This window comes from Leptosomus discolor, chromosome 4 (genome assembly GCF_034619465.1).
Source record: "Leptosomus discolor isolate bLepDis1 chromosome 4, bLepDis1.hap2, whole genome shotgun sequence".
Lineage (NCBI taxonomy): Eukaryota > Metazoa > Chordata > Aves > Leptosomiformes > Leptosomidae > Leptosomus > Leptosomus discolor.
In genome coordinates this window covers 25,627,511-25,654,163 of record NC_141394.1, presented here as the reverse complement: position 1 = coordinate 25,654,163, position 26,653 = coordinate 25,627,511, and the positions used below count along the sequence as shown (strand labels likewise).

Genomic DNA, 26,653 nt, shown 5'->3' with positions numbered 1-26,653 from the left:
CATGCCATCAAAATAAAGCAAACAAAAAGCCCTGTAACCAAATCAAGTCATTTTATTATGGAGAAAGAATGGGTTTTCTTCCCAATCACCCTGACAGGCACGTGCTTATCATTCCCCTGTAAAGAAGTGAAGGGACAGCGATAATCCAAAGGAGCCCACACAAATAGAGGCAAGAGGACCCACCACTTATCAAGCGGCCTGTCTTAAATCCCCGTGCAAGAAGATGAGTCTTCTACAGGCCACACAAAAAAATGCCAGGAAGGGTATATTGCAACCTTGTGTACACCAAGCACAGGATGCAGAAGCTGTCTTTAGAGTGCAAAAGCAGAGGAGAGGAGGTCTGAAGTGTGTCATGGCCAAGTCTCAATTAGCATTGCTTGCTTGCACTTAGACATAAAGACACAGTGCCTGATTCACACACCAGTACAAATACACTGTGCTGGCATCCCCTGCCATTAGTGGCTTTGGGCTATGAAATACCTACTTGTGAGCAAGTTTCCATATGGAGTGATACCTAAATGATTCAAGACTAATTACCAACAACTTTGAAATTAGAACTAGAGAACACAGACTAGAGCGACAATCCACCTGGTTCTAGACTTGCATGAGCAAAACCCAAGGATGCACACTGTACGTTGCATCTAGAAATGAACTGACAACTCATTTCAGATGAAACAGCTCAATTAATTGTTGACAATTCACCGGTGCTCCTAATTGCAGTACTCAGAGACTGCCAAGAAAATGCTGAATGAGACCAGTGTGGGATCCAGGCAAACTGTATATACACAAATAAGTTAAATAAAAATATATGCATAAAGTTTTAGCTGACTGAAAAGCAAGCAAAGGCAGACCAAGATGCAAGCAGAAGAGCAACTTGCCCTCTAATGCCAGCAGTTACTCCCCAGTCAGTCATTCACCTCCTACACCTACCTGGACATGGAAGGGTCGACTGAGAGTGAGGATGGATAGGGCTGCCTGAATCCACTCGAGATGGGATATACAGGCTGACCTTGCCTGAGGTCACAGAAGAAAGGAACCCATCAATCATATGATATGGTATTCAATAGTTACTCTAGAGTTACAAGCACTTGATGGGAACTCAGTACTAGTCACAAATAAACAGTAATAGATAAAACTTTCAGGAGTTCTGCTGTATTCAAAGCTAACGAATACTTGAACTCTTTGGACTTTCTCTCTTGCTATTGAAAGATCCCCAATCTAGGTGTCCACTGGGGAGGAAAGCAAAACAACCAGCCTTCCTCCCCCAAAGCGCACGTGCACACATGCGCACACACACACACATGCATGCACACTCCTCTATCCCTCTCTCACCTAGTTTTAAAAGCACTGCAATCAGATTTGGTTAACCAGCTCTTAGCAAAGAGGCATCTTATTCCAAATAGTTCTACTGTAGATCAGCACAAGAAAGTTGAACAGTTTTATTAACTCTGAAAACTTAGGACTGTCTCCATTTGCATCTTCTACAGTGAGGTACAAGTGGCCAGCTCTTCTAACAAACTAGAAGTTTCTTTGAGAAAAAAACCCAAAACACAACTACCTAAAAGCCCACAGCAACACAAATCCATCTTAACTACTTAAAGTTCAAACTTCAATCCAATAAGAGAAGCTCGTAAGGAATTCTTACCTCCTTTATACTCCCACATATATGGAATATTTTGTCACCAGGCTGTGATCTGGACTTTCTAGTTTGTATCATCATCACTACATTCTGGTTACGTTCAGCTAGCAACGGTTCAGGTCGTGACTACGATTAACACCCTGAAGTAGCACATTATGGCAATGCAAACAACTACCAGCTCAGCCCAAATACCTGAACCAGCCCAGAAAGTCCATCGCACACATCAATCCTATTCAAACAGATACTTATTGACTGGCAGATTGGCTTTTGGGGGGGGGTGGGGAAGCTTTTGTAAGGTTCAGGATACAGGTCTCACACTTGGGAGTACGTTACTGGAAATGAGCTGTGCTCAAAGGGAAGGGGTGGGGGCGAAAGGTGGAGGAAGTCTGCAGCGCTACCACACAGAAGGCAGCTTGAAGCCATACAGCATAAGGGACGGCTGGGTACATCCCACTGTCGGTGAGTGTAGCTGAACACACCCCCAAGGCTTGTAAGATCGGATCTTGTCTCACCTTTTCTTTCTCTTTTCCCTCTTCCCTCCCCCCAGCATCGAGAAACCATTCAGAAGAAATGACTGAGCACATCTGGAAAACGCACACCAGGAACTGCCCAGTGGTGGTGGAGATGGAGGTGCAAGTCAGCCGAGCAGCAACAAACAGGGAGGGGCGGGGGGCGAGAAGAAAAATAGAGTCAGATACTTCCATATTTTAGTTTGGTGTCTGATAATCCTTTGTTCCAAAAAGGCATGTGGCACTTCCTGAAAGATCTGCCAGCAATACAGCATTTCACCATCTTCTGTTCTCTACTTTCTCTGCTTGTTGTCATCTGGACCGTGTTGCTCTCCAACAGACACATTAAAAATTAAAAAAATTTAAAAAAAAATCTGCATCGCTCGTTGCATGGGCAGACTAGTCAAGAAACAGATTCTAGAGCACCGAAATTGTTGCTGAATTTCCTTATTCCCTGCTCCAACAGAACTGAGGGCAAGTACCTATCTACTCCAAGCAGACATGAAGCATCCTGCCAAATCGATTACTCTGAAAATACCATGTGTTTCTTTCCAAAAGGAAAATGACACCCTGTGTGGCAGAGAGAGAGTCTGAGAGTGCTAGTATTAGCCAGAGCAGCAAAACTGTGTGATCTACTCTAGGTGGTCCTGCTTTGGCAGCAGGGGTGGACTAGATGATCTTTCGAGGTCCCTTCCAACCCCTAATGTTCTGTGATCCCGTGAAAACCTCCCAATGACAGAGGCTTCACTCCATACAGAAACTGTAAAAAGCAGCAGACTACAAAAGTATGTTCTTCATTTGGATGCAGTTTCAAGATTTCCCCCCTGACACACACACACTTCAAAGTTTCTTCTTACCTCTCCTCCCCTCAGTAATTGCAATTTTGTTTATTAAAAATTTACATTTAATTCCTCGAGAACTGTTTTCTGCTATCTTTCCAAATGCCAAGAGCCACAAATCTGAGCCATAAGAAATATATAGACTTCAAAGTGAACTCTACACACTTCAATTTCTGTACGTGTTCAAAAACCAGATTCAATTCATTTCAAAGATCGACATTTTTTGATCTTTTCAACTAAAATAACGTTGTAATTTCTTACTGCAGCGACATTCTTATTTTGTAAATGCTGCGACTGATCCAACAACAGCGAATGTTGTGAACATGCACCTTTGTCTGAAAAGAAGCTAAAAGATCTTACCAGCCAAGAGGTGGTGTTATCTGTCCAACCCCCCCTGGAGACAAGGGATAGAAGGTAGGGAGATCAGGAGCTGGAGGATGCCTGGACATGCCTGTTAAAGAGCACAGAAGAATGAATGACTTTCCCCTCAAAATACTACACGTGAGCTACAGTTCACAGCTAACACGGCCAACGCTACGATGGAATTAGTGCTCTGGATAAGAAATAACAGCCTTCTTGGTTAGTGTTAAAAGCAAAAGGCTACCCATGCCACTTTTAAAATAATAAATAACTTCCACATGACATTGCAATTCAAAGGGAAATACTGGAAAAACCAAAGTGGAGGGAGGAAATAAATGTATGGTAAGGACCTGCACAACTTTACATCTCCTGTAAAGCGTGTTAGGCAGTACTGTCCTCTCAATGGTTTCACCAAGCTCGATCGGATCCTGAGGACCTCTTCTAACACAGCATGAAACAAGAGGAAAATAAAGCGTTGTCAAAGAGGCAGCACAGCAGAGCTATTAGATTAGGTAAATTGCTACTTGTACATTTTTGCGGGTTCCCTTATGGATTCACAGATTTTGGAAACTTGCTACCACAGAGGATCAGTGGTTAATTAAGAATCATTTTCAGGCCTGTAATGGTCACACTTGATATGATTCATTTGGCTTCCAATTGTCACTCCAGCTCCAACTAAGCTCTTCATCAAGTTGACTCCTGTGGGCTCCAAGGTCAATCTGTTTTGCATTGGTAGTATTTCATGGAAAAATAAGAGTCCCATCAGGAATGATCCATCAGCTCACATTCCCCAGAACACAGAGTCCTACAACTGCAAGAATCACCTCAAGATTAAAGCTAATCCTCATCCCAAAAGGGTCTGTGGTCTCCATTCTTCACCTAAACCTTGTGCCCCCAGGAGACATGGAATTACAGTTGCAGAGGCCACAAAGACATTGGTTTATTTAAATGTGTTTGGGGAAGAGGGGGCCGAAGCAAAAGGAATTGTTAAGTCTACTTCACATGTTAAATCAGCTGCTTTAAAAGGGTATTAAATATTTATGTGGTGACACTCTAAAGGTCCAAGACTGAGTGTGTGCTACCTTGAGATTTGGTTTATAGATTGATGCTACTGATTTATTCCACACCCCACCCCCCAAACCCCCCAGTTTGTATCTAAATCTTCTGAATTTAATTACAAGATTTGAAGAATATCTTTCAGGACTGTGTACAGAAAAGGATGGAAAACAATAGTGGTGGTGTTACTGCCTCAAAAAAGCTAAATTCTCAGACTTGGGACCACAACATGAGCAAGGATCAAATTTCTGTCCAGTTGTCTTTTCAAAGGTTTAAAACAGCTGGTGGCTGACAGGAAAGGGAACGCTTTATATATCCCAGGATTTCTATGTGAGAGGGAATGCTCTTCCAGACCAGTTTAAAAAAAAAAAAAAACAAACCAAAGGTGAAAACCAGCGTCTCATCTCTAGCGATGGCTGATGCCCCTGGAGTGAGCACACAACCTTGACCCTGCCAAATCAAGTTCTGCGCAAGGAGCTGGGCCACTCCTTCCCCAAAATCTGCCTTTCTGACCCACAGAGATGACGCTGCTCTCTCTGCACTAACGTTAGCACAGTGATTATAGCTAATACTATAATGGCCCCTTACTGGGGGGCTGCCAGCTACCTAACGCCCAGCAGCAACACGCACCGCTACTGTATGGCCAGTGCTCTCCAAGGCAAGTCTTTGCTCATGAAAGGGTTAAGAATAGAAAAAATAAAATAAGTAAAATAAAATAAAATGAAACAAACAAGTGACCCCCTTTAGCAAGGCAGTGGCTGTGTGTCCATCCCAACGTGCCTGGGGTGCAAGAAGCAGTGCTGCGGGCAAGCTGCTGTGGACCCATCAGGGGATTTTGGTGGGAGGAGGGCACCCTGGCATCAGGGCTGGGGCACCAGGGAAGTGCCTCATTCCAGACCCATGGTGGGAGGCAAGGACAGAAACAATGGTCGGAGGCGTTTGGCAGAGAACCTGAGGGGGAAAAAAAAAACTCCTCTCTTTGCAGCAACTGCATGGGCCACTTCACTAGGGCTGCTCCCACACGCCAGCGGCGCTGAAACGAGGAATATGGAAAGACCACACACATCAAGGAGACTGTCACAGCCAAAACCAGAAGTATCCAGCCCATGTTATCCGTCCACATCTTTGCCAGATGCTGAGCAAAGGGATCAAGAGCCCTTCCAGGAACCCCGGAGGGGCACAAGCTCTGTGTCAGAGATAGCCCTGGCTGTCCCCCGGCAGAGCCCCTCACCAGGCTTGTGCTCAGGGACAGGAGTGGTGGGATGCACCGGGGCTGGACAGGGAACAGGGTGAGAACAGGCAGAAAAGAGGACAGGCAGCAGAAACAACAAACAGATGTTGTTCAGTTTGGGTCTGCAGGACAGGAGTACAAAAATAAACCAGGGGTAAAGGCAAAGAACTGGGGTGCAGGAGGGCAAACCCATTGTGCAGCAAGTGAAAACCTCTTGAGCTCACAAACTGCAGCAGCGGGGTGTGCCCCAGCCCTCACAGCCAGCTTGGGCAAGAGGTGGAAATTCTGTTCTCTAATGTGCGGCACCCCTGGGATTTCAAGGAACGAGCGTGAATAGCATTCTCCTGGGCGCTGATGCAAAGGAGGAAGACAAATGAGGACAGAAGGTCTCCATTTGCTTCTTCCAACTCTGAAAACGATATTATACATGTATTTAAAGGCCAGGCTTTCCAGGCAGAGTGCTTTTTCTCTCCCTAAAACAGAAACAACAACCAACTAACCAACAAACAGCAAAAAACACACAGAGTGAGACCATGGTATTTTTGGGATGTAGCCCATGTTATTATCTGCATAGCAAGGCCAAAATAAAAACTAGGCATTCAGGGAAAGTCAGAACTAAAAAAAGTCTCTCTCCCTGAATGATTGTGGCTAGATACCTCTCCAGGTAAATGGGACAACTGCGCACATGGATGTGTGCCCAGGTAAAGCAAAGCTTCATGATCTTGTGTACTAGGTGTCACACCACGTGGTGCAACATACAAGTGCAGAAAGAGCAGGGAGAGGCACCCTCCAGGACCAGTCCCAGCACTGACAGACTTCACACCCACACACAGACATCCTGATTATGGCAAATGCCCTCGTAAACCCTCCACTCCCCCTCCTTACCATCAGCTCCCCCGTGCAGGCTTCTCCTTGGGTGCTTACCCAAACCCTGGCTCAGACCAGGGTCAGTCCTCCCCTTGCACCTCCCCAACAACCACCATGTCTCCCCTCCAGCTCCTGCATCCCAAAGCAAGCAAGCGCACCCTCCCCAGGAAACCCCTGGGTTCGCTGAGTGGGAGCTCTCGGCGCAGGCTGGGCTCAGCACCTCGGAGGTTGTTGGGGCTTCCCCAGGGGCCTGCAGACTGACCCAGAGCAGGGCTGGTCTGACGCTCCCGAATGAGGATCTGGGGGGAGCTTTTTCTGGTTTTGTTTTACGGAGTCCTAGGGGTGCAGGGAAAACTGACATCTGCGACTTGGACATCTAAAATGATGTTTTCTGTACAAGGCAGCAGGCATGATAAGGTTAAAAAATGTCACGTTTGCAAAGCCTTAACTTGCGCAGGCTCAAAACTGTATTTTATGGGCTACACCTCAGTTATGCCAACTGACGTATGGAAGAATTCAGACAGCCAGAATACAAGGACGTAAAATACAATTTTGAGTAAAAGGGAAAAAAAGGTTTCAATAACACCACTACTGAACTACTCTTCTCCCATTTTCAGGAAGGTGAGGGATGATTGCCGTTTCTGCATCTGCATGCTGCAAGCCTTGGGCACCACAGGGTATGGTGAGGACTGGCCGCTGCTTATTGAGATTTTAAGAGATTTTGATGAGTAAAGCAAGCCTGAAATATCACATTAGAAACAGCACGAAGATTTAAACAACCAAGTTAAATATCAGCATCACGGCAGAATTACCATCTCTGAAAGCGGACATGCGTGCCTGGAACCCACCCTCTAAATTACAAATAAAGCTCTATCAGCAGCACGAGGGGCACCGGGACTGCTCTGCAGCCCCACTGTGCTGGGACTGGACAGGCTCACCTTGTTTGGAGCTGACGTCGGAGGGGATGTGAGATGGGTGCGACCCCGGGGAAAAGTGCTCATCGCTGTAGGTGATAAGAGGGGTGAGGGGGTGAACCGCATGAGAAGGCTGTACCACTGGCACCTTGTTTGACTGCAAGAGAAGAAAAACAATTAAATAGCATTAGCAAGGTGGCTTCTGCATTAAAAAAAAAAAAAAAAAAAAGAGACGCTTCTAAAATGCAGTTTTTATGTATTTATATTACTGAAGGGGGGAAATGGATGGACAGACACAATATTGCTGGTGGATGGCAACCAAGTTTGCTGCCAGAATCAGCACCCTCGAACCACTGGTGCCTGACCAGGGATGTGGGAGATAAGGAAATGCAGGGAAATGGGTGGGGGCTGGGAGCAGAAGGAAAGGCGTTTGGGAGACATGGAGACGAGCACGGGAAGCAACAGCCGGAGAGCCACAGGGCAGGAGGAGCAAGATGTCGGGCAGACAGGCACCACGCACCAAGGGCTGCGACCGAAGGACACCAGAGCCAGCAGCATCACTGAAGAAACCCTTCGGTTATGGGATCAGCATATCAACATTAAACAAACAAACAAACAAACAAACAAAAACATAAACCAAAAGGTCTGAAGTGCAGGTTTGCCAGATCTCCAGCCTTAAGAGTAACATGAGCGTCATCGACTTTACTTCTCCTCTCCACTGCTCTCCTGCACAGTCGAGGCACAGCGCAGCAGGGACAAGACCCTGCCATTGCCAGAGAGTATGGCAGGTTCTTTCACTTGCAATTCTACAAACTCTGGTTGAAATTTCTTGGTCTGTGTAGCACATAACTAAAGAACCACCCTTAAAAGCCTGATTTCATATATAAGCGGTTGGCAGCGGCCTCTCAGAGGGGTCAGCTAGGGAGGAGACCCACTGATTGCCTGGGGACGGCTGGGAGGCCTCTCACTGCAGCATGCCAGTGCTGCAAACACCCGAGGGGGTCCCAAAATGGGTGCCGTAAGGCAACGTCCGTGCAGGCCAAGACGCACTCTTCCCACCAGTGCTTCCTGCAGAGGTGCAGGAGAAGGGGCACTTGGCATGAAGAAGGAATGCCACCCAAAATCATGCTTTTGGATCAAGGCTGCAAGACAACGGGACTTGTCCATCCTGATGGAACGCTGCCATATTAAAGCTGCTTGAAGCACACGCTGCTCTTCCCATGGAGGGACAAGCCATAGTGATGATGCCAGCATGTAACAGGCACTCCTCATCTGTACCCAGCCACTCTACCCTGCCCCTCAGCAAAAATAATTATGGCACAAACAAGTTTTTAATAAACTAATTTAAAAAAAAAAAAAGGCAAAAAAGCAGCTGTCTTTCAGACAGAAACGCTGATAAAACTCAGCAAGGACAGCCTGTCAAATATACGGAATTATGAACAAAAAGTAATTTAAGAGCCGAATGAAATTAATTTTCTTTGCATTCACTCTTGAAATCCTGCCCTAACATCTGTTTGTCCCAACACTCCAAGTACAAACATAGGATTTTTCTGGACTTCTGGAAGCAGAAGGGTTATTAAATGGACAACTCCATTAAGGCCGGTAGGAGTAGAGGAAAGGGAGCAAATGGGAACCAGTGCAGCATTTTCTGCTTGCCTTGTTTCCAGAGCACCACCTTAAGGAACTTGCATTAGCAGGCACTATCTTCTTAATGTCTGACCTATCCCTCCAGTCATATAGCTCAGAATCTGGTGCCATGAATTTTTACTAAATTATGCTATCCTTGCTCTCCTCTTAATTTTACGGTTTTCAACACAGATTTGCTTTCCTGTGGGAAAGAGATAAGAACCTGAGGATTTTAATTTAAGCTTCGGCCTTGTCTTATATTTTGCAAGATGGAGAGAGAAAGCAGTGCTAGTAGGTGTTTTAAAGCCAACAAGCATTAGGTCCATTTTTGTGACCAAATAATAAAAGCAATATGAATTCTCAATAATATCTATGAGTTGAGTTGTAAAGGGGGTAGCTCAGCCTGCTATTCATCTTCCCCATCTGCATAAATTCAACAAAAAACAGATGCCAACAAATTTCAGATGATTTACAAATGAGGCCTCAGTCTTTAGCTACAAGACTTGCGGGCCAGCCCACCATTCAGCAATTACTTTATCAACAATAAACTGTGTATTATGAATAAAGATCAAGCAATAGATGTATTTAGGTCACACATACGCAGCTGCTAATCAGCCTTAATTTCTCAAAATTTAGTAATTAACATTTTGTATTATACTGGATGTAATTGTCATGCACGCCCCTGGTATCAGGGTTACTTGCTTTCAGAAATCACACGTTTGTACGTTGAGCAAGCCAATCCCCGTACTGCCTCGCTCTCCAGCATCCTGCAGATTTTATTTTATTTTCTAATTCTCGGTACCTTATCCCCTAAGCCCACGGCAGCGGCTTTCAACGGGCAAAGGAACCGTGAGAAGCCAGGAGAAAAGCAAACCGCTTGTCAGCAGGCTTAAAATTAACATATAAACAGGCTGTATCTCCATTAAGAGCATTTAGGGGTCTGCAGAGCCAGAAACTGGAAAAAAAAATAGTAACAATAAATAACAACAATAACAAAAAGCTCTCTGACCTGCCTGCCCCACACCGCTTTGGGAGGAGAGCGGGAGCTCTGACAGCTAAACCCTGCTGGGCACCCAGGCCTGCCACCAGACAGGGGCTCAGTGGGCACAGGCTGAGCCTCCCCGTTCCCTGTGGTCCCACCAAGATGACCACAGCGATGGACAGGGTTAGAACACACAGGATAAGAAAGGCCCAACGGCATATTTTCCAAAAACCATGCAGACTAAATCCCTTCTGCTATGGTACCTGCCCTACAAGTCGATCCAGATGGGTTATCTGGGCCCCCCTCCCAGACAGGGCTGAGGGCAGGAGACCACGATCTTGTACACAGACCTGGATGCCCCTCTCTCTGCCCTCTCAGCCCTTCCTCACCCAGGACAGGGTGAGGGGAGGAGCAGATTGGCCCCACATGTGCTGGCCTGCACCCTTCGCCCTGGAAATATCTGGACTGGGGATGATGCCTAAGCCCCTTCCACCCCCTACTGCTCGCAGTGGGCGTTACTGACCCAAAGGCTTTTCAGGGCTGCACAACATGGCCAAAATCCTACCTCATGCTATGTTGATCAGAATACTCCTGCTGCAGCCCAGTGTCTTTGCCCATAGGCTTCCTCCTCCTTGTCCCACAAACATGCCATCCTACAACATCTGCCTCCCCAAATCCTCCGAAGATGGTGCATCTAACTGCAGAACACTTGAGGCCTGAGTCAATGTGATCTCCATGCAGGGGGAACATGGTCCTCCATGCTTCACCCAGCACCTGCTAACCAAGCCAGGAACGAGCATGGCTCTTCCCGGCACACCAGTACATTTACGTCTAATGTAGGCATGGTTTGCAGAGCACCTTTTCTCCTCCACACAACCTTGAAATCTTCTCCTGCAAAACCCCATCAGTCCACACGCCTTCAACGAGACAATTACATAACTACCCACTGTCCTACATGAGGTTCTTCAACATTTCAGTACAGAAATTATACTTCATCCACCCACTGAAACGTAGTATTTTGGTGCAAGTTGGCACCTAAGCAGCTTCTAGAAACACAATAAAGCAGATGAGGATGCAATCCCCATTTCCAAGACAATTTCAAGAAGCTGGATGTTTGCTGAAATGGTTCTTAACACAGCTCCAATGTGGCGTACATGGTGTCCTACCACACCACGTAGTTTAGTCCTCTTCGTTAAACTCTGGGCCTAAGCTGCTTCATGCAACCTGGAAAGTAGTAAAGGAAATTGAACATACCGCCTAGCTTAAGATCTGCCATTTTGAAAAAATAAATAACTAAAAATGAAGACCTTCTGTTGTGCTTTAAGGCACATTGTCACACGTTTGTCGTACCTTGTTATGAACACTAAAGGTTAACAGCAAAGGGATCACCCATGCCTGTTGGCCTGGGGACGCCCAGCTGTGCCCCACAGAACCCAGCTCAAAGGGACACTTGCTCCTGAGCAACTAAACCTTGGTGGTGTCCTTCTTGGAGGCTGCTGGCCCACCAGGGCTCCAGTCCCACTGCACAGTCTTGCATCACAGCCTATGGCAGCATCCTTTGGGAACTGGCCTTGCACTCAAGGGACCTCTCCCCGGCCCTTCCATGGGCACTTCTGCTGCCTGGATGTTTGCTCATCAGCTTGGCCTTCACAGTCAGTGTCTTATTTCTCCTGAGCATGGGCTCAGGCTGTGGTGAGGCAGTGCAGGCAGGGGACGGTCCCCTGAAGGGACACCAACAGGGCAAACGGGTGAAACTGTGAGAATACACATGTACTGGAAACAGTAGGAGACTAATTATTTGGCCAGTTAGTGCTAGGATGAACCTGCTATTAATTTTTGATTGATCTGAAAAAACCCAAAATCCCTAATAAAATGTTGGTGGGCAAAGGGTAAGAGCTCGCAGAAAAGAGGACCCTGACCCTGACCCAGCAGTAGAGATTACCCCAGCAGAAGCTTCACCGTGCACCAGACACCAGTTTAAAACTATTGCTGGAACAACCGCTCGAGTTGGTACAAGAGCAAATGTTTCCCTTACAAACAGCAGTCACGGTCTGCAAGTGGTAAGGCTTGAACTGTACTCGGGCATTTTGGGCAGGGCAAGGATGGGGGGAAGAAAGCCCCTGGCCATGGCACTGGCACAGCTGCTGCCATGCAGCTGGGTAACCCCTGCAAGTGCTCTGCACTGGCTATCCCATACCTGGATTTGCAGAGTTACTCGCCATTTTAAACACGCGCCTGCCCTCTCACCTGAGCAGTACACTTCGAGACAGTTTAAATTCATCTCCATTGATGGTAAAATGCTGCATCTCAAATTTGGTTTGAATCCGGGAGGTTTTCCCTCATTTTTGAAATGCTTCTGAAGAAAAGCAGGACTACCAGAAAAAAAACCCAAAACCCAAGCTCTCCCCAAACAGCTAGCTAATGCTTCAGCAAAGGCCTGCACCTGTAAGGTATCCTATATGCAACAAGTGTGCAAAAACTATAAAAAGCCTGAGAATGCCACAGCAAAAATGCTTGTAGGTCAGTGCCGGGCGAGGCGGGCGGCCGGGAGCTCCTGCTGGAGCTGGGGAGACCATTTGTTCCAGCTGCCGTACAGAGAAAGATATTAAATTAACAACCCTTCAAAGGACACACATCTACAAAGGAGCTCGCAGACGGGCAGGGAGGTTCGCAGAGAATCACAAGCAAGTGAGCCTGTGCACACAAGCTCCAAGTGTCCCTGGGTCAACACCCAAAGAGGTGCTGCGTTCGTTTCTGTTTCGCTTTTCCTCTTTTCTTTAAACACAAAGCTGCAACTAAAAAGCCAAAAAAGGCCCCAGCCTGTCTACTCTTCTCCTGTCAACAAGTTGTGCACTGGGTACTGGCAATAGCAGATGGTCTCCTCAATTCAGGCTAAAATAAGGCAATTAAAACAAAAAAACACCAAACAACCAAAACATAAGGATGGAGAAATGCATGCATTCCCTTTTGTTCCTGAAAGATAGAGTCATTTAAAAAAAAAATATGCAGTTTCAAGTTTTTGACAGCAAATGTTAAAATCAGGGGGAAAACACAACAGATAGCTGTCCAAAAAAACCACCCCAAAACACCACAACAAACAAACTCCAAACCCTTCCACTATTGTTATAGCAATACCTCAAAATAAAAGGACCAATGACTTGTTGGAGGATTTGAGAATACCTTGAGCTGAAGGGAGAAGAAAAATCCATCTCTTTTTTAGCCTATTTAACTTCTAGTTTCTAGAGCCCTGAAATCATCCTTAGGCAGAAGGTTTTAGAAAACCTGGAAGATGGCAGTTTCAGTTCCCTCTCAAAATAGCAATAGCATTTTAATGGCTAAACTAACTCTGCATTTATGCCTTCACTGACCAGCTGTTGCAATAAAAATGCAAGGCCACAAAGAACGCAGTTTTGGAGCAATGTCAAAACCAGGCCCATGTCCAGGTTCATCACTGACAAGCTTTAGCACAGAGGGACCAGAGGTAGAAGAAGAGTAAGTAACAGTAAAAGCGTTTTGGCCAGAACTAGTTACCAACAGATGAAACAAGCTCATCAACACCAGCAATAATTGCAATTCCAATCTGCCACCTCCCTGGAAGCTATCGTACAATCCCTTTCCATAGACAACTTTGCAGAGATGCAGCAAGCTCGATATAGACAGAGCTCAGGTTACTCCCCCCTGCCCCCAAATGTTTATTTGGAGCAAATAGTTTTATGTCCAAAGCCAACCTCCTTCTAGGCTCTTAACAGCAGAGATCATTTTATGCTTAATTTTCAAAACCTTCTCGAACCCTTAGACAGTACAGTTGGGAAAATGACATAGCAGGTATGGGGGTGGTGGATTTGTAACCTTACTTTTAGCCTCACCTGAAGCTAAAAGGAGCTGGGATGGGAAAGCATGCCCACAGGAACACCCTGCTCACAGGAAACAGGGTCTTAGGAATATTGTGATTTATGAAAGCCAAATAAAAAAGGCACAGTCTTTACAACTTGGCAATGGGAGGCCATTTATCTCATGACCTTTCATGCTTACAAACAGCAGGGGTGACACCCCAGGGACTCGCCATGGTAAGGAGCCAAAGAGAAACACTGCATCCACTCTGACGCGAAGCTTTACAGCTTTGCAACACTTTGCTAACACTTATCCAGAACAACACTAGAATTGAAATGGCACATTTCAGGGGGTAAACTGATGCCTTGCTGAGGTCAGAAAAAAAATCCTCCTGGTGTCCCTTTTCCTCACGCGCTGTACTTCAGCGCTTCGCCATATAATTAAATTGTATTTCGTGCTGGGAGCCAGGGAACAGGAGAACAAGAAAGTTACTTTAATTCAGTCATTGAAAGCTTTCCCCCCCTTCCCAGAACATGTTGCATCAGGCAACCACAGAGACGAGCATCCCAGGAGACACCTGGGAGATGAAGAAGCCACCAGCATGTCAGCAGGTAAAGGAGGCACCCAGGATCCTTGCTAGAGCTTCCAGAGCAGGAAAAGTTTGTGTCCCTTTTCTAGCTGCCCAGACCACCTTTCTTTTTGGGAAGCCCAGCAGCAAGCAGCTATGACTGCAATACATGGGAAAGGCAGCTTCACAGCCGAGGGTGCTGTGCCATGGCCCACTGGCACAAAGATCAGCACTCAAAACAAAGCGGGCGTCATGGCTGAAAACACAGGCAGTGTATGAGGATAAGCAAGAGAAGTCGGAGCAAAAGGCTCTGCCTGAAGCCCGAAGGGTCAGCACACAATAAAAACTTCAGTACAACAGCCAGGGGAGCATCGCAAAGAAAAGAGTAAATGCTATTTGATAAAACCTGGGATAAGCATCTATCTAGATGGATTACAATCAGTAACCGAATTCAGGTTAATTGCAACATTAGTGAGAAACCACCACACTAATGGCTTGTCTACATTCTTGTCTTTTTCCAACACCCCCCCCCCCCCTTCAGTCCTTGAAATTAATATAGCACAACTGTGATGGGTTTTTGCTGAAAAGTTGTAATAAGCATTTGAGTTCCCTCAAGACAGCTTTAAAAACACGGGTGTTGAATCTCTGACAGAAACATGCTTTATTTCAAGTGTTCATTAAGAACTGCCATTAAGTAAGTGATTATAGCACACCCAGTATTAAAATAGCTTGATTAGAAATCCCCTGCTATCTCCATTTTCTTCTCTCCCGTGACTTCTTAATTTGTTTGTTCTTGCCTGCTCAGGAAGGCTGTCGGGAGACCTGGAGTGCTGGTGAACCAGCAGGGAGCCAGGCAGGTCTTGCAAGGCTCTGATCAGGGGATGACAAGCCCATTTCTATTTATATACTGCAAGTTCACATATACACAGATTATACTTAGTTTTGCATGGCCCATTAGTTTTAGAAATATGGACTAACGACTGATAGGGCATTAAATCTCCAGCAAAGCCACATGCTCACAGGGAAAGCTTTCCCTTTTAAAATATTTTGCAATGTTTTATTTCATTCTCCAAACTCAGCAGCAGGTCCATTCTGATTGGGATTAACTGCCAGTAAACACTCCACAATTTGCCAGCCAATGCTTGTTTTAAGCTCCGGTTCCCACATGATGATCCTTTTAACTTTGCCCATCCCGGCTGCATCTTTTCCTGATGTAAATACATGCACCAAGAAGCTCGCACTCAACAAGCAGCAACCTGCAGCATCAAATCACACACTCAAACCCAGGGGCCACTAAGCACTCCCAAAACCTGCTAAATGGGACCACTGGCACTGGAAATACTCTGAATGGCAACAGGACCCACAAGCCACTGCTCCCCAGCCTTTACCCTGCACAGCATCCCTGCTTCTGCCTTGTGCATCCTTGTCACACACAAGCTGGTCCTGTCAGCCGAAAAGACTTTTTCCCCGTCGTTTCCTGACCTGACCACAGCCCTTTCTGTTCTTTACTGGCCAAGAGAAACACAGGCACCGCACTGTTTTAACAAGCCCAAGCTCGAGCCTCTGAATTGCAGGGGTCTGGCTTATTAATTGCTTTGACGATAAGGACTGTTGCCCTAAACCAGCAGAGGAAGCCCACGGGACATCAGAGGAACCGGTGCCCACAGTCTGGCCGCTTGCCAGGGTGGGATTAGCAGGGGCTGTTATGTGCCAGGGAGCCCCAGGGGTTTTGGGTGGGGGGAAAGATGCTGGAACCCGTCCCAGCATTGCCTCTTGTGCCATCTTCAGCTCTTCCCCGGGGACAAAGCTGCTCTGGTTTCTGTCACCAGAGCTGTCTGCTGAGTTAAGACAAAGACACAAGCTTGTTTTGCTTGCCTCAAGGTTATCAGGATCCCTGCTCATAGCAACTTTGGCATCTTCTCTGGGCCACTCAGACCTGTGAGCTAATGTGCCTCTCCTGGGCAAAGGGATGTGCTTCAGTCCAATATTCAAACCAGGGACTCCTCTGCACCTTCAAGCACCCACTTAAATCAAGCATGAAAACCGCTCAGGCAAGTGAAATGCCACCTACTACATAAGCATACAAGTTTTGTGTGAAAGCGGGCAGCCCGATGGCAGCCTCTGAAGCCTGGCGTTCCTGTTCTGGCAGACAGTGTGCGTCACAGGATGAGATGACTTTTCCTCATCAGCCTCCTCACATCCCACAGGATATGGACCCAGGCTCCTGGGGGGAACCAAGAAAAAAAACCCATCCTGCACCCTGGTGACAGGAAGATGCCTTTCGGCATTGCACACACAGTGGATCAAAAGTGCTTGAAATAGGACCTCTCTTAAATGTATTTACATTAAGTCTATGTTACAGCCTATTCAACACCACACACCATAACAAAGACTGTCAGAGGCCCAGAAGACTGAGAAATGAGTCAACTTCTCTTTGAGTAGCAATTTTCAAGACGCACTGAATAGAAATGTTTTTGATTAAAATGCAAGAGCATGACATGCATTGGGAAGACATCTTAGCTCTGTCTCATAGAAGGTAAGGACAACAGCTCAGATGTCTATGGAAGCACCTGATGCACTTTCATGTGTCCAAACCCTTTGCTCACCATGCCTGTATCTGCAGCTTAGAGGTTGACCAGGCAGCAACTGCTTACTTCTAACAAAACAGATACCAAGCTGCTCAACGTGACTGACTCAGTACCCAACTGAGTATTGAAGTACTCCTGTCTTGTCCACCTTCTAAAAAACAGGGGGGGGGGGGGGGGGAAGAAAAGGTATAAAACAGATGTGAAGATGGAGGAGTGACGAATTTGACCACATCAATGACTCCTCGGCTTGTCCTTGCTCTTGCCAAGCCCCGCTCCCCACTACACCATCACTGCCCAAAGGCTCCCACAGGGAAAATGCTGCTGAGGCTGACCCTCTCCAGCCCCAAAGCGGCAGGAAGGGCTGCGCACGCTTTGCCAGGAGGCGAGGAGCCCCCACTGCTGGGATTTTAGCCACTTCAGGGGGATTTCCTGGCAGAAGTGGAGCAGACCTGTGCCCAGCTTGAAGCCCAGTGCTGACAGGCAGAGATGCACATGCAGCGTTAAGGGTGGCGGGGGCAGGCAGGGCTGGGTGGGATCAATGCAGGCATCACTTGGTGTATGATGGGGTATGAAAGAAGCACCAGAAGGGCCACATTCTCCAAGTTCGAGGCTCCCAGGCACCACTGACCTGGCGTACACACTGGAAAAAGTTTTTAAGTAACTTCACGGAGTCCAGCTAAACCGTATTAACAGATTTATCCAATAACATGCAAATTCAGGTTTTAATGAAAAGTCTTAAGTCCCAGCTCTAAGTGATTTGGACTTTTCTGCTAATGGCATCTGCTAATGACCAAAGATTTAATGCATCAAGTCTTAGCATACATCAGTGCAAACAATATAACCATTTAGAGGAGGTAAAAAGTCATCTCATTAGACATCCATCATTGGATGTGGGCAAGATGGTCCAAAGGCTTAAAATAAAATATTCATTTTTAAACTAAAAAAAAAAATCCCTAAAAACGTACAAATGATTAGGCCAAAAGTAGCAGTCTGCTAAAGCTTCACTAGGATTGAAAATGCAAACTGCAACGTTTATCTGGAGGTAAAACGCATTTGCAAGTACTTAATTTCTGCAGCACTGTTCCACAGAAGGCAAAACCAATTTTAACAGGAATTAAAGCAATAGGGCCCTCCAGAAACAGGATGTCTCTTAGACAGGTTATTTGAACCATCAGTAGAAGGTCAGAACAGGAATTATTTCTCTACCACATTGTGCAAGATGATTTCAGTACAAACAGAAGTGTTGAAAAGCTACTAACAATTTTATAGATCGGTCCCACAAGGGTTTGTCACGTCAATGAGACAAAAACACGCCCTCAAATTACATTTACGTGTAGCTAAAAATATAAAAATCACAGCACACATCTAAGGACGAGCAAAGAATGACTTGAACAAAGCACAGGCTCAAAGGAGCAGGGCTGCAAACACTTTTATTGGCCCAAACCATCGATGCCAACTGTTTCATTTGGACTCCTGGCATCAACAGGACCAACAAACCTACCACAAAACACTGCTAGACACTGAGCTACTGACGCATAATCTAAATGCTCAGTATTTTCAGTCTCATTTGCCAAACAGCACCTCAGAAGATACAAAAAAGTGACCGACATATCCCAGCCACAGGCTGCCAGTGGGAGATGACTCAGGTCAGGGGCATACTGTCATTACAATGGGCCTGTGCAAGCTGCCAGCCTGTTTGCAGGAGAAGCGGAAGAAGGAAGGGAAAAGGGGTGGAGAAGAGAAGATGGAGCCACCCCACCTTCATGCCTGATGTCTCCCAGGGCAGCTTAGGAAATACTTTTTTTTTCTTCCCCCTCCCCGAAAAGCAGACACAGCAACCTCATGGCAAGCATTGCCTCCAGCTGCAGAAAGGCACCAACAAAGGAGCCCTGGAGGGATGCTCCTGTGTCTGCTTTGGGGCTAGATCAGCCTCCGAGGGCTGCCCATCCCTGATGAAAAGCAACCTCATGACCCAGGGAGTCCTCAGGACCCAAAATGCATCTGTCACTGTGTTGGTGGCATTGGATCTCCTCTGGCTTTGATCTAGTCCCATTCACTGCCCATCCTCACCTCTACCACACTGCGCTCAACCGTGAGAAGCTGCCTGGACCTCCCTGACCCTGCTTGGCCTGTTTTACTGCATGGCACCCTTGGGCTCCCCAAAACCAGGCATTTACTTCAGTTTTCAGGTCTTACCCATGCAGGCACACAGTTGTCCTGCGCACTGACCCAAATGCTCTCCAGTGGCTGGGGCCCCAGCTTGGGCAGCCCACAAGATGGGGAGAGACAGGGAGAAACATGGGGCTAACCCGCTCCACCTTCCCACCTCACTTGATTTGGTGTGCTACTACTCAGCTCCTTCCCCCAGTTGGCCACAGGGCTTAAAAAAAAAAAAAAAAGAAAAGGTTGCTGATATGCACAACACACATGATGCCTTTTAAATCCTGCATATGATACTTCTGCCTGCTGCTAGACTTGATTTTTTTTTTAAATTCAAGAGCTGCCCTTTAAAATTTAAAAATCACTCTTAAAAGGAAAAAACCACACCCAGCCCACAACCTAAGTTTTGTGCAGCAGGCACCTACATCCTCATAAAAACCCTGGACTGTGCTTTATAACACGGGTAGAAGTCTAAACATCATTAAAAAGAGCCTAAATTGCCAGATTGCCCAAGCCTCTAGTAAATCACCCTTCCAGATGGGCTTATGGCTGCACACAGAGCCCTGCTAGTAGCAACGGGTCACTCCGCAATTATATTTCAATCCTACTAAACTCAACAAACATTACATGAGAGTTATGCTCGATTTCATTAAAGAGGCACTTCCGAAGTTTACCATCGCCCCGTCATTACCAACAGTTTGATTTTTCATGCAATTAGCGCTCCCCTGTGCAATTAACTCCCCCCTGAAGCTTGATGGAGGAAGAGGGGGACAATTTCTTATCATAACTGCATCCCTCCTCAGTACTTTTCATTGCAATAAAGGCTGCGCTTGGGAGAAATACAGCCATGTTAGACTCTGCAAAAAACACCGCTAAACAATTTATCAGGCAAAAAATTAGTTCATGCCAGGAGAGCTTGGGGAAGCATTCAGCCCTCTCCCCCCTCCACTGCCAACAGCCAAGAGTGCCAGAGCTGCCCAAACGCAATGCTAACCCCTTTCTTTTTTGCGGAGGACACACGAGCTGTCTGCACAAGACCTGCCCGTTGCACGCACACTGCCGCAGGGCAGTGAACCCCGAAACTGCTGCAGTGCCTGGTACGGTTTGGCACTGGGTGTGGTCAAATTCAGCCAGCTGTGCTCCCACCCAGCAACTCCCCCAGCTGCCATCACCAGCCAGGAACATGGTCAAGGTCTGCAACCACATACTGGAGAACATTATTTTTTTAATCCCACCCCCCCCCCCCCTTTCCCCAGCTCCCAGCAGAACCAGCAGACTCCTTCTCCATTCCCAGCATGGTATTTCGGAGGTCAGGACCAGACCCACCCCCCCTCTACTGTGCAGAGGGAACACGCTTTTCAGCTCGATGCTCTGAGATCTGAGCATCATCTGGAGGTTGAGAGGCAAAGACGGGCGCTCCTGATGCAGGCCCTGCGGATGCTACACACAAACACATTTTCAGTTTGCCCAAGAGGCCACATGGCCACAGCCAGTTGCATGCTTTGCCACATTTATTTGCAGATGAGGTAAATTTTTACTGCCCCTTTATTCAAGAAACAAGTTGAAAAATAGATTCAGGAGCATCTATTTCAGACCTTTAAACAAGGAATCAAGTGCTGTGTTCTAAAAAAAAAAAATAAAAAAAAATTATTTTTCCCCTTCCATGGCAGTAAGTGCCCTTGCTGTGTAATATCACACACTGATGGAGAGAAAGCATGTCGAGGTCTCTCTTACTCCTATCCTTATCTAGGAGAAGGATACCTTAACCTCATTTAAAAATAAAAATTAATGAATTTCAAGCTGTTAACATGCTTCCACCATCTCACAGGTGCTGAACCACAGCCAAGACACTATCACACCATGAAACAGAGACAGAAGTGTGTGTGTCGTGTCCCACCCCCCCTTTCATGTAGTTGGAGTGCCCATGCCTGAAGGCAAAGCTAGCAAAACCACCATGCCAGCCACCCAGGCTCAGGACAGTCAGCCCACAGCCAGAGACGGGACTATGAGCCACGGGGTGAACTCCCATCACCCCAACTCAAGTGGTGAAGCCCCTCATGCCACTGAAGCAGCACAGACACGAAAATACGGCATCTAATGTGCGGAAGCAGAGAACAATTTGCTCATCTCAATCGTCTCTTCCTTCCGCTCGCCCTCCTCAAACCTTCCTGTCCACGCACAAGCTGCTCGTGGGGGACAACCAAAATGAGTAATTAAATGCCAGGCTATCAGAACAGTGAGAAAATAATATCCTTTCACTGAAAGATACTGTGGATAATGTCTCACATGCCCAATATTTCGGAACTCACCGTTTGTATCACTTGCACAAAACTAGGAGCTGAGGACATGAGAAGAGCAGCTCCTTCGGTGTAGCACAGAGACAGCACAGCTTTTCTCAGCATCAAACTCTCTCACACTAAGTCAGAGGAAGGAAATGCTACCTCCCCCACAAAACTTTTTTTTTTTTTTTAAAAAAAAGACAAACCTTTCCTCTTCAGAAAACCCAGGCCAGGTGTTACATGCTCTCAACATCAAGCTAAGGCCAGGCTGGCTAATCTGTAGGTTCACTCGTTAACAAGATAAAGGATTTCAGTGCCGTGCTGCAGCCTGGGCTGTGGGAGCTGTGGGCTGGAGGAGTGCTGCCGGCAGCCGAGTGTCACTCCTGGAGGAATGCCTGACCTTTCCTGGGGCTTTGATCATGCTGGCTCGCAGCGTGAGATAACCAGCCCTTTGCAGAATCCGGAGGTAATAAAAAAAGCAGCTTTGAGGCCTCGTGTTTTTGCAGGGAAATACTTACCTGTGTTCCCAGCACACTGCCCAGTCTCTACCACCCCGCCCCCCTCCCCAGATTACCAGGCACTTTAAAGCCAAACCCATTGCTGTCAACTAGGGGAATCACGTAAAGCACTCAGGTGAGAGTTTTCAGCTCTTGTTTAATTTCTCTTAATTGAAGAGGGTACTTGTGTACCACTCTTACAGAAGATGCTGAGCAACAGAAGTATGGTCTCCAATTAGTATGTGATTAAGCTGTAAGTAGGCTAATAGGAGGAGAAATTTTGTGTCTTACACAAACAAGATAGTGAAAGAGATAGATAAAAGCACAGAAGAGGAATAAAGCTTTATCCCCAGTCCCCCTCTGAACACTGAACCTGTACAGAAAGGAATGGATTTGCTGAGGGGTTTTAGTTTGTTTGTAATTATTTTAAAGGTGGGGTGTCTTTCTCAGGACAGTTCATGATGGGCAATTTAAACAAGTCCGTGTAGTAACAGGTTAGTAAAGCGTGAAACATCTGGAGCCCCGGGTTGAATGGGCTGAATCTGTAAGTCATAATTAATCAGTCTTGAACACTTCCTTCAATGAGTCTATGCAAGCACCACATCCACCCAGCCGGCTTTTGGTCACGAACCTAGGGAAATTCACATTACCTTCTCAGGCTGGGGTTGGTTTTTGTTTTGTTTTGTTCAGGCCACTGCAGTACAGTATCTAAAGTCGGAGCTACAACTCCTTGGTGCTCTCTGCAGGTACACGAGGCACAGGGCTCGCTCTGCAGCACTCCTCAGCTGCAAGCAGGCTGATGCCAAACCCAGCAGACCTGAATAAGTTACCCCTCTGGGGGGAAAAAAAGTTGTGCTCAGCTATGCTGTCTTCCTCACGGGGTTAACTATGTAGATTTCAGATGCAAATTTTACTTTAGGGCAGGCTTTATGGTATTAAGAGACTCTTTTTCAGCCTTCTGAAATTTCATATGTATACATGCTAGAGCTCTCTCATCTCTGTTAATTGGGTTTTGTGGAATTTCGAGGCCCGGGGGCCAAGGGGGGAGGGCTGCTGATTAAAGCGCGTCGTGCAGAAGTGGATGCAGAAGTGTTGCACAGTAACAGGAGGGAAACTGAATTCCTCCCAGCTACCTGCCTTCACGCGCAGAACCCACCCGTCACTTTGGATGAACCCCACCTTTTGCCCTGGCCTTCCCAAGGGTATAAGGACATCTCCTGCCCCCTCCGATGGGCACTGCAGGGAGGATGCTCACCCCGCTTCTCCGGTTGCATATTTTAGAGCTTTCGAGGCTGATCCACAGCTCCACTTGCTTATTGCACGGTGCCCATGTCCTTGCCACAGACCCGAATAGGGCCGTCTCCCCACAGCCCAAACCCCAAAACAGTGGCAGTGGAGGGGGCACCCACAACCTGACCTACACACTTCAGGACCATTAAGGAAGAAGAAAAAGATGTTTACTCTTCCTTTATCCCCTTTCATAACGCAGCATGTACATATGTGTCAGAATCTATTAGGCTGTGATGCCTGAACTGATGAGACAATGTGTGAGCGTGTGTGTGTCCATCCATCCCTACAATGCAGGCACAGAAAATAGCCGTTCCTGCATTTGGCCAAACTGGATCTCTCCACATACAAGGAGCCAGTCCAGGAGCTTGCTCGCTGGAGCTAAATGCAGATATTCACACACCCATTATAAATGCCGTCTAGTTTCATTTTTAACCCACAGGAGGGTGTGGAGGGAGAAGACATCAAAGCATGGACACAGGCTACCCTGGCATTCTGGGCGTGCAATTTTATCTTCCCCTCATTTCCCTCCTCTCCAAACCAGCTGCTACAACTATCATGATGCTTGCCCTCCAGCCAGTATGCTGGAAAACTGGCTTCCAAGGCAGTCATTAATCTCTCCCCATTACCCAGCTGGCACAGGATTTTGCTTAGATCAGAGGAGAGTCAGCTCCGTGCCCTCCGAAACACCGGTGGCAGCTCCCACAGCCACACATGCCAGGCATCCACTGGCCCCGCTGCCTACCCCAGGCACGGCCTCGTGCCGCTCACACTACTGCGGCAGAAGGGCCACCGCGCAAAGGATGAAGAGGGTAAAACTCAAACACGGGCACTGAAGAGCACATCTTTGATGCAAATTAAATAAAACCTGCCTGCCAGCAATGATGGTGCTATGCGTCTTCGGGGGAAAGTGGCTTGGATCAGAGCTAAGTTTAGAGGCTGACTTCTTGCATAGCAATAGCAGCAGAGAGTAGCCCCTACGTATGCAAGTTATGCAAGTGAAAGGAAGATGCACATAAACCTTGAGCAAGAAAATGCAGCTCAGCAATGTTAGGCTTTTCATTCGGCCATCAGGTTTCGACCCATCTGAGGTAACAAGGCTGGAAATACAGAGATAGGTACATGGTATGCTGAGCACAAGCAAGGGATGCTCCAGTAAAGCCAAGCTGAAATGAGAATAAAGCAGGCTTAGAAAGTAATGACGTGCACTGCTGCAAGTTTCTTAGGGAGATAAAGTAACAAGAAGTGTGTTTTATGCAATTACCACCTGAAAAGCAGCCAGTTTACCCCATCATATACTGCACTGTCCCAGCGACACTATGAGGTGATGTTTGACCATCTACATCAGAAAAAAATAACCTACTTTTTTTGCGTGTTGATGGGGTGATTCATACCAAACCTGTCACGTCCTCTCAGAAATACTGCTCATATGCTACTTTTACAGGGGAACAACAGGGCCCACCGAGAGCCCTGTGTATACATACATAAACCTGCATTTGATCTGTCAGCAGGATCGTAGGTTCCCCCAAGAAGAAGAAACACACAGAGAGTTTTTGATCTTCCTTAAAGTACCGCTTATCTTAGCTTTTGTTTGTTTTCTGTTTTTTTTTGGTGCGGGGTAGTGTCTGATGTGAATGCCACCCACTGTAAGCTATCTAGGCAACAAAACAACCATCGTAAACCACTGCTGGAACAAAAATAGCAGCACCTTTCTCTCCCCTGCCTCCCCCGGGCACAGGCCACATGCAGGTCGGTACTGCCAGCATATGCAGCTACAAGTATACTTTGCAGATCACAAACTCAGAGGCGCTAAGCATGAGTTCCTCATCATTATCTTGCACCCAGACACTCGTTAGGGAACTGCAGAGTCCTTCCTGATGGCTACCAGGAAGAGCAGCGCTGCCCAAACAGCTGTGGAGCAGGGAGGGATGGTCCCCCCAAGGGCTGCTGGCGAGTGCAGCCTCCAGGTTTGCCCAAGGAAAGCTGCCGCCTGCGGAACAACCACGTGAGTGAGCATCTACAGCAACAGCTCATAACAGTTCAGTCCCATGCGATAAGCCTAAACCATGGCGCACTGAGCCTTCCCCTGCTGCCCAGGTCTTCATCTTCTCACCCTCTCCTTGCCGTCTAGAGGGAGTGCCAGTCCATAACTAGACGCATGACAGGGTGCAACAGCAATGGTACCAAATCCTAACTTGAATGGGGGAAGCAGTCTGAAAGGGATTTACTTGAGGCTGCAGGTTAAACAAACCTTAGCCCACGCTTATGGCCTAGTCCCTCTTAACTCCGGAGCGTGCTGGCCAACCGTGGCCACACCTGAGCAGGACGAAGAGGTCTCCCAGCAGCTACGCTCCTATCAGCTTTCGGAAGGGAGAGAAAGGACAAAAAAAAATGGTGGCCAGGCAGAGGAAGGAGCTTTTAATTAGCAGGAGGCAGCAATCAGCTGCTATGCTGCCTGTTTTGCAGCAGCCAGCCAGGCGAGCACATGGCACATGGGGCCACCGGCGAGCGCCATGTGAGCTTTCCATCCCCGGCACATCCTTCCTCGCCAGGAAAGGACACAAACCCCCGGGAAACCCAGCTGCGGTGTCTGCTGCTGAAATCCTGCAGGGCTCCCGCTGAAAAGCACACTTAAAATGCAACTAAAAATAGAGCCCGCACTGATGTTATATTTAGCGGGAGGGTGCACAATTTCGGAAGGGCCGTCGTCCCCTCCAGCAGCAGGGGCAAGGCAGGCAGGCGTGCCCTTGGGATGGTCCCGCATGCCAGCCCTGCTGCAGCGGCACGTGCTGGCACCCAGCACGAGCATGCCTTGGGAGAGACGCATTTTCTTACAGAAAGGCGAAGGCAGGCTGCAGGAGACCATTTGCAAGCCCACTGGGTAGCAGTCCCTGCTCCAGGGCAGCCAAGTGGGAGGCAGGAGCTTGGCCCTCTGTGGGAACTGTGCTGCTGGCCTGTCCCACAAGTGGATGCTTCCTTCCCTGTGTCTGGGTTTTTCTACCTGTGTAAGTGCGATAATGAGCATCGTGTTCTTCATAAAGCACTTACAGACACGTCGCTTCATCCAGGCACTCAGGAGAGCCAGGCATGGGTGTAGGAAGTGATATTTAATAAGGGCCACTGAAAATCTGTCAGCTAGTGAAAACACGAAATGTCCTGCTTAGCTCGTCAAGCCAAGTATCTGTCAAAACCCTTGACTAACCATCTCCCAAGTCACCATCCACTGGCCAGACCACTTAGACTATGGGGACAGATTTGGAGCCAATGCAACAGAGGCACTGGGCTCTGCATCAGCAAGCCCAAAGGCACAGGTTTGCACTTTCCACATTTCGTGCTTTGTTTCCTCTTGCCCAGAGCAAAGCCAAGGGGATGTACAGCACGAGGAGAGGATGCCATACAGTCCCTGTGGACGCTGCATGG

The 26,653-nt window shown here is 47.3% G+C and overlaps 1 protein-coding gene across 4 annotated transcripts in view; it reads right to left on the bottom strand.

The window, feature by feature from the left end:
• Positions 1-26,653, bottom strand: part of LEF1 (lymphoid enhancer binding factor 1) — a 69,264-nt gene that overhangs the window by 21,048 nt on the left and 21,563 nt on the right. For 2 of the 4 annotated variants that reach the window (XM_086464720.1, XM_086464721.1), the window contains exons 4-6: positions 7,440-7,572; positions 3,348-3,438; positions 931-1,014 (exon numbers count right to left, since the gene is read on the bottom strand). In XM_086464720.1, the coding sequence (XP_086320846.1) occupies positions 931-1,014; positions 3,348-3,438; positions 7,440-7,572 (308 nt within the window). The remainder of the gene's footprint in view (positions 1-930; positions 1,015-3,347; positions 3,439-7,439; positions 7,573-26,653) is intronic. The other 2 variants (XM_086464722.1, XM_086464723.1) reach the window with 1 other exon arrangement.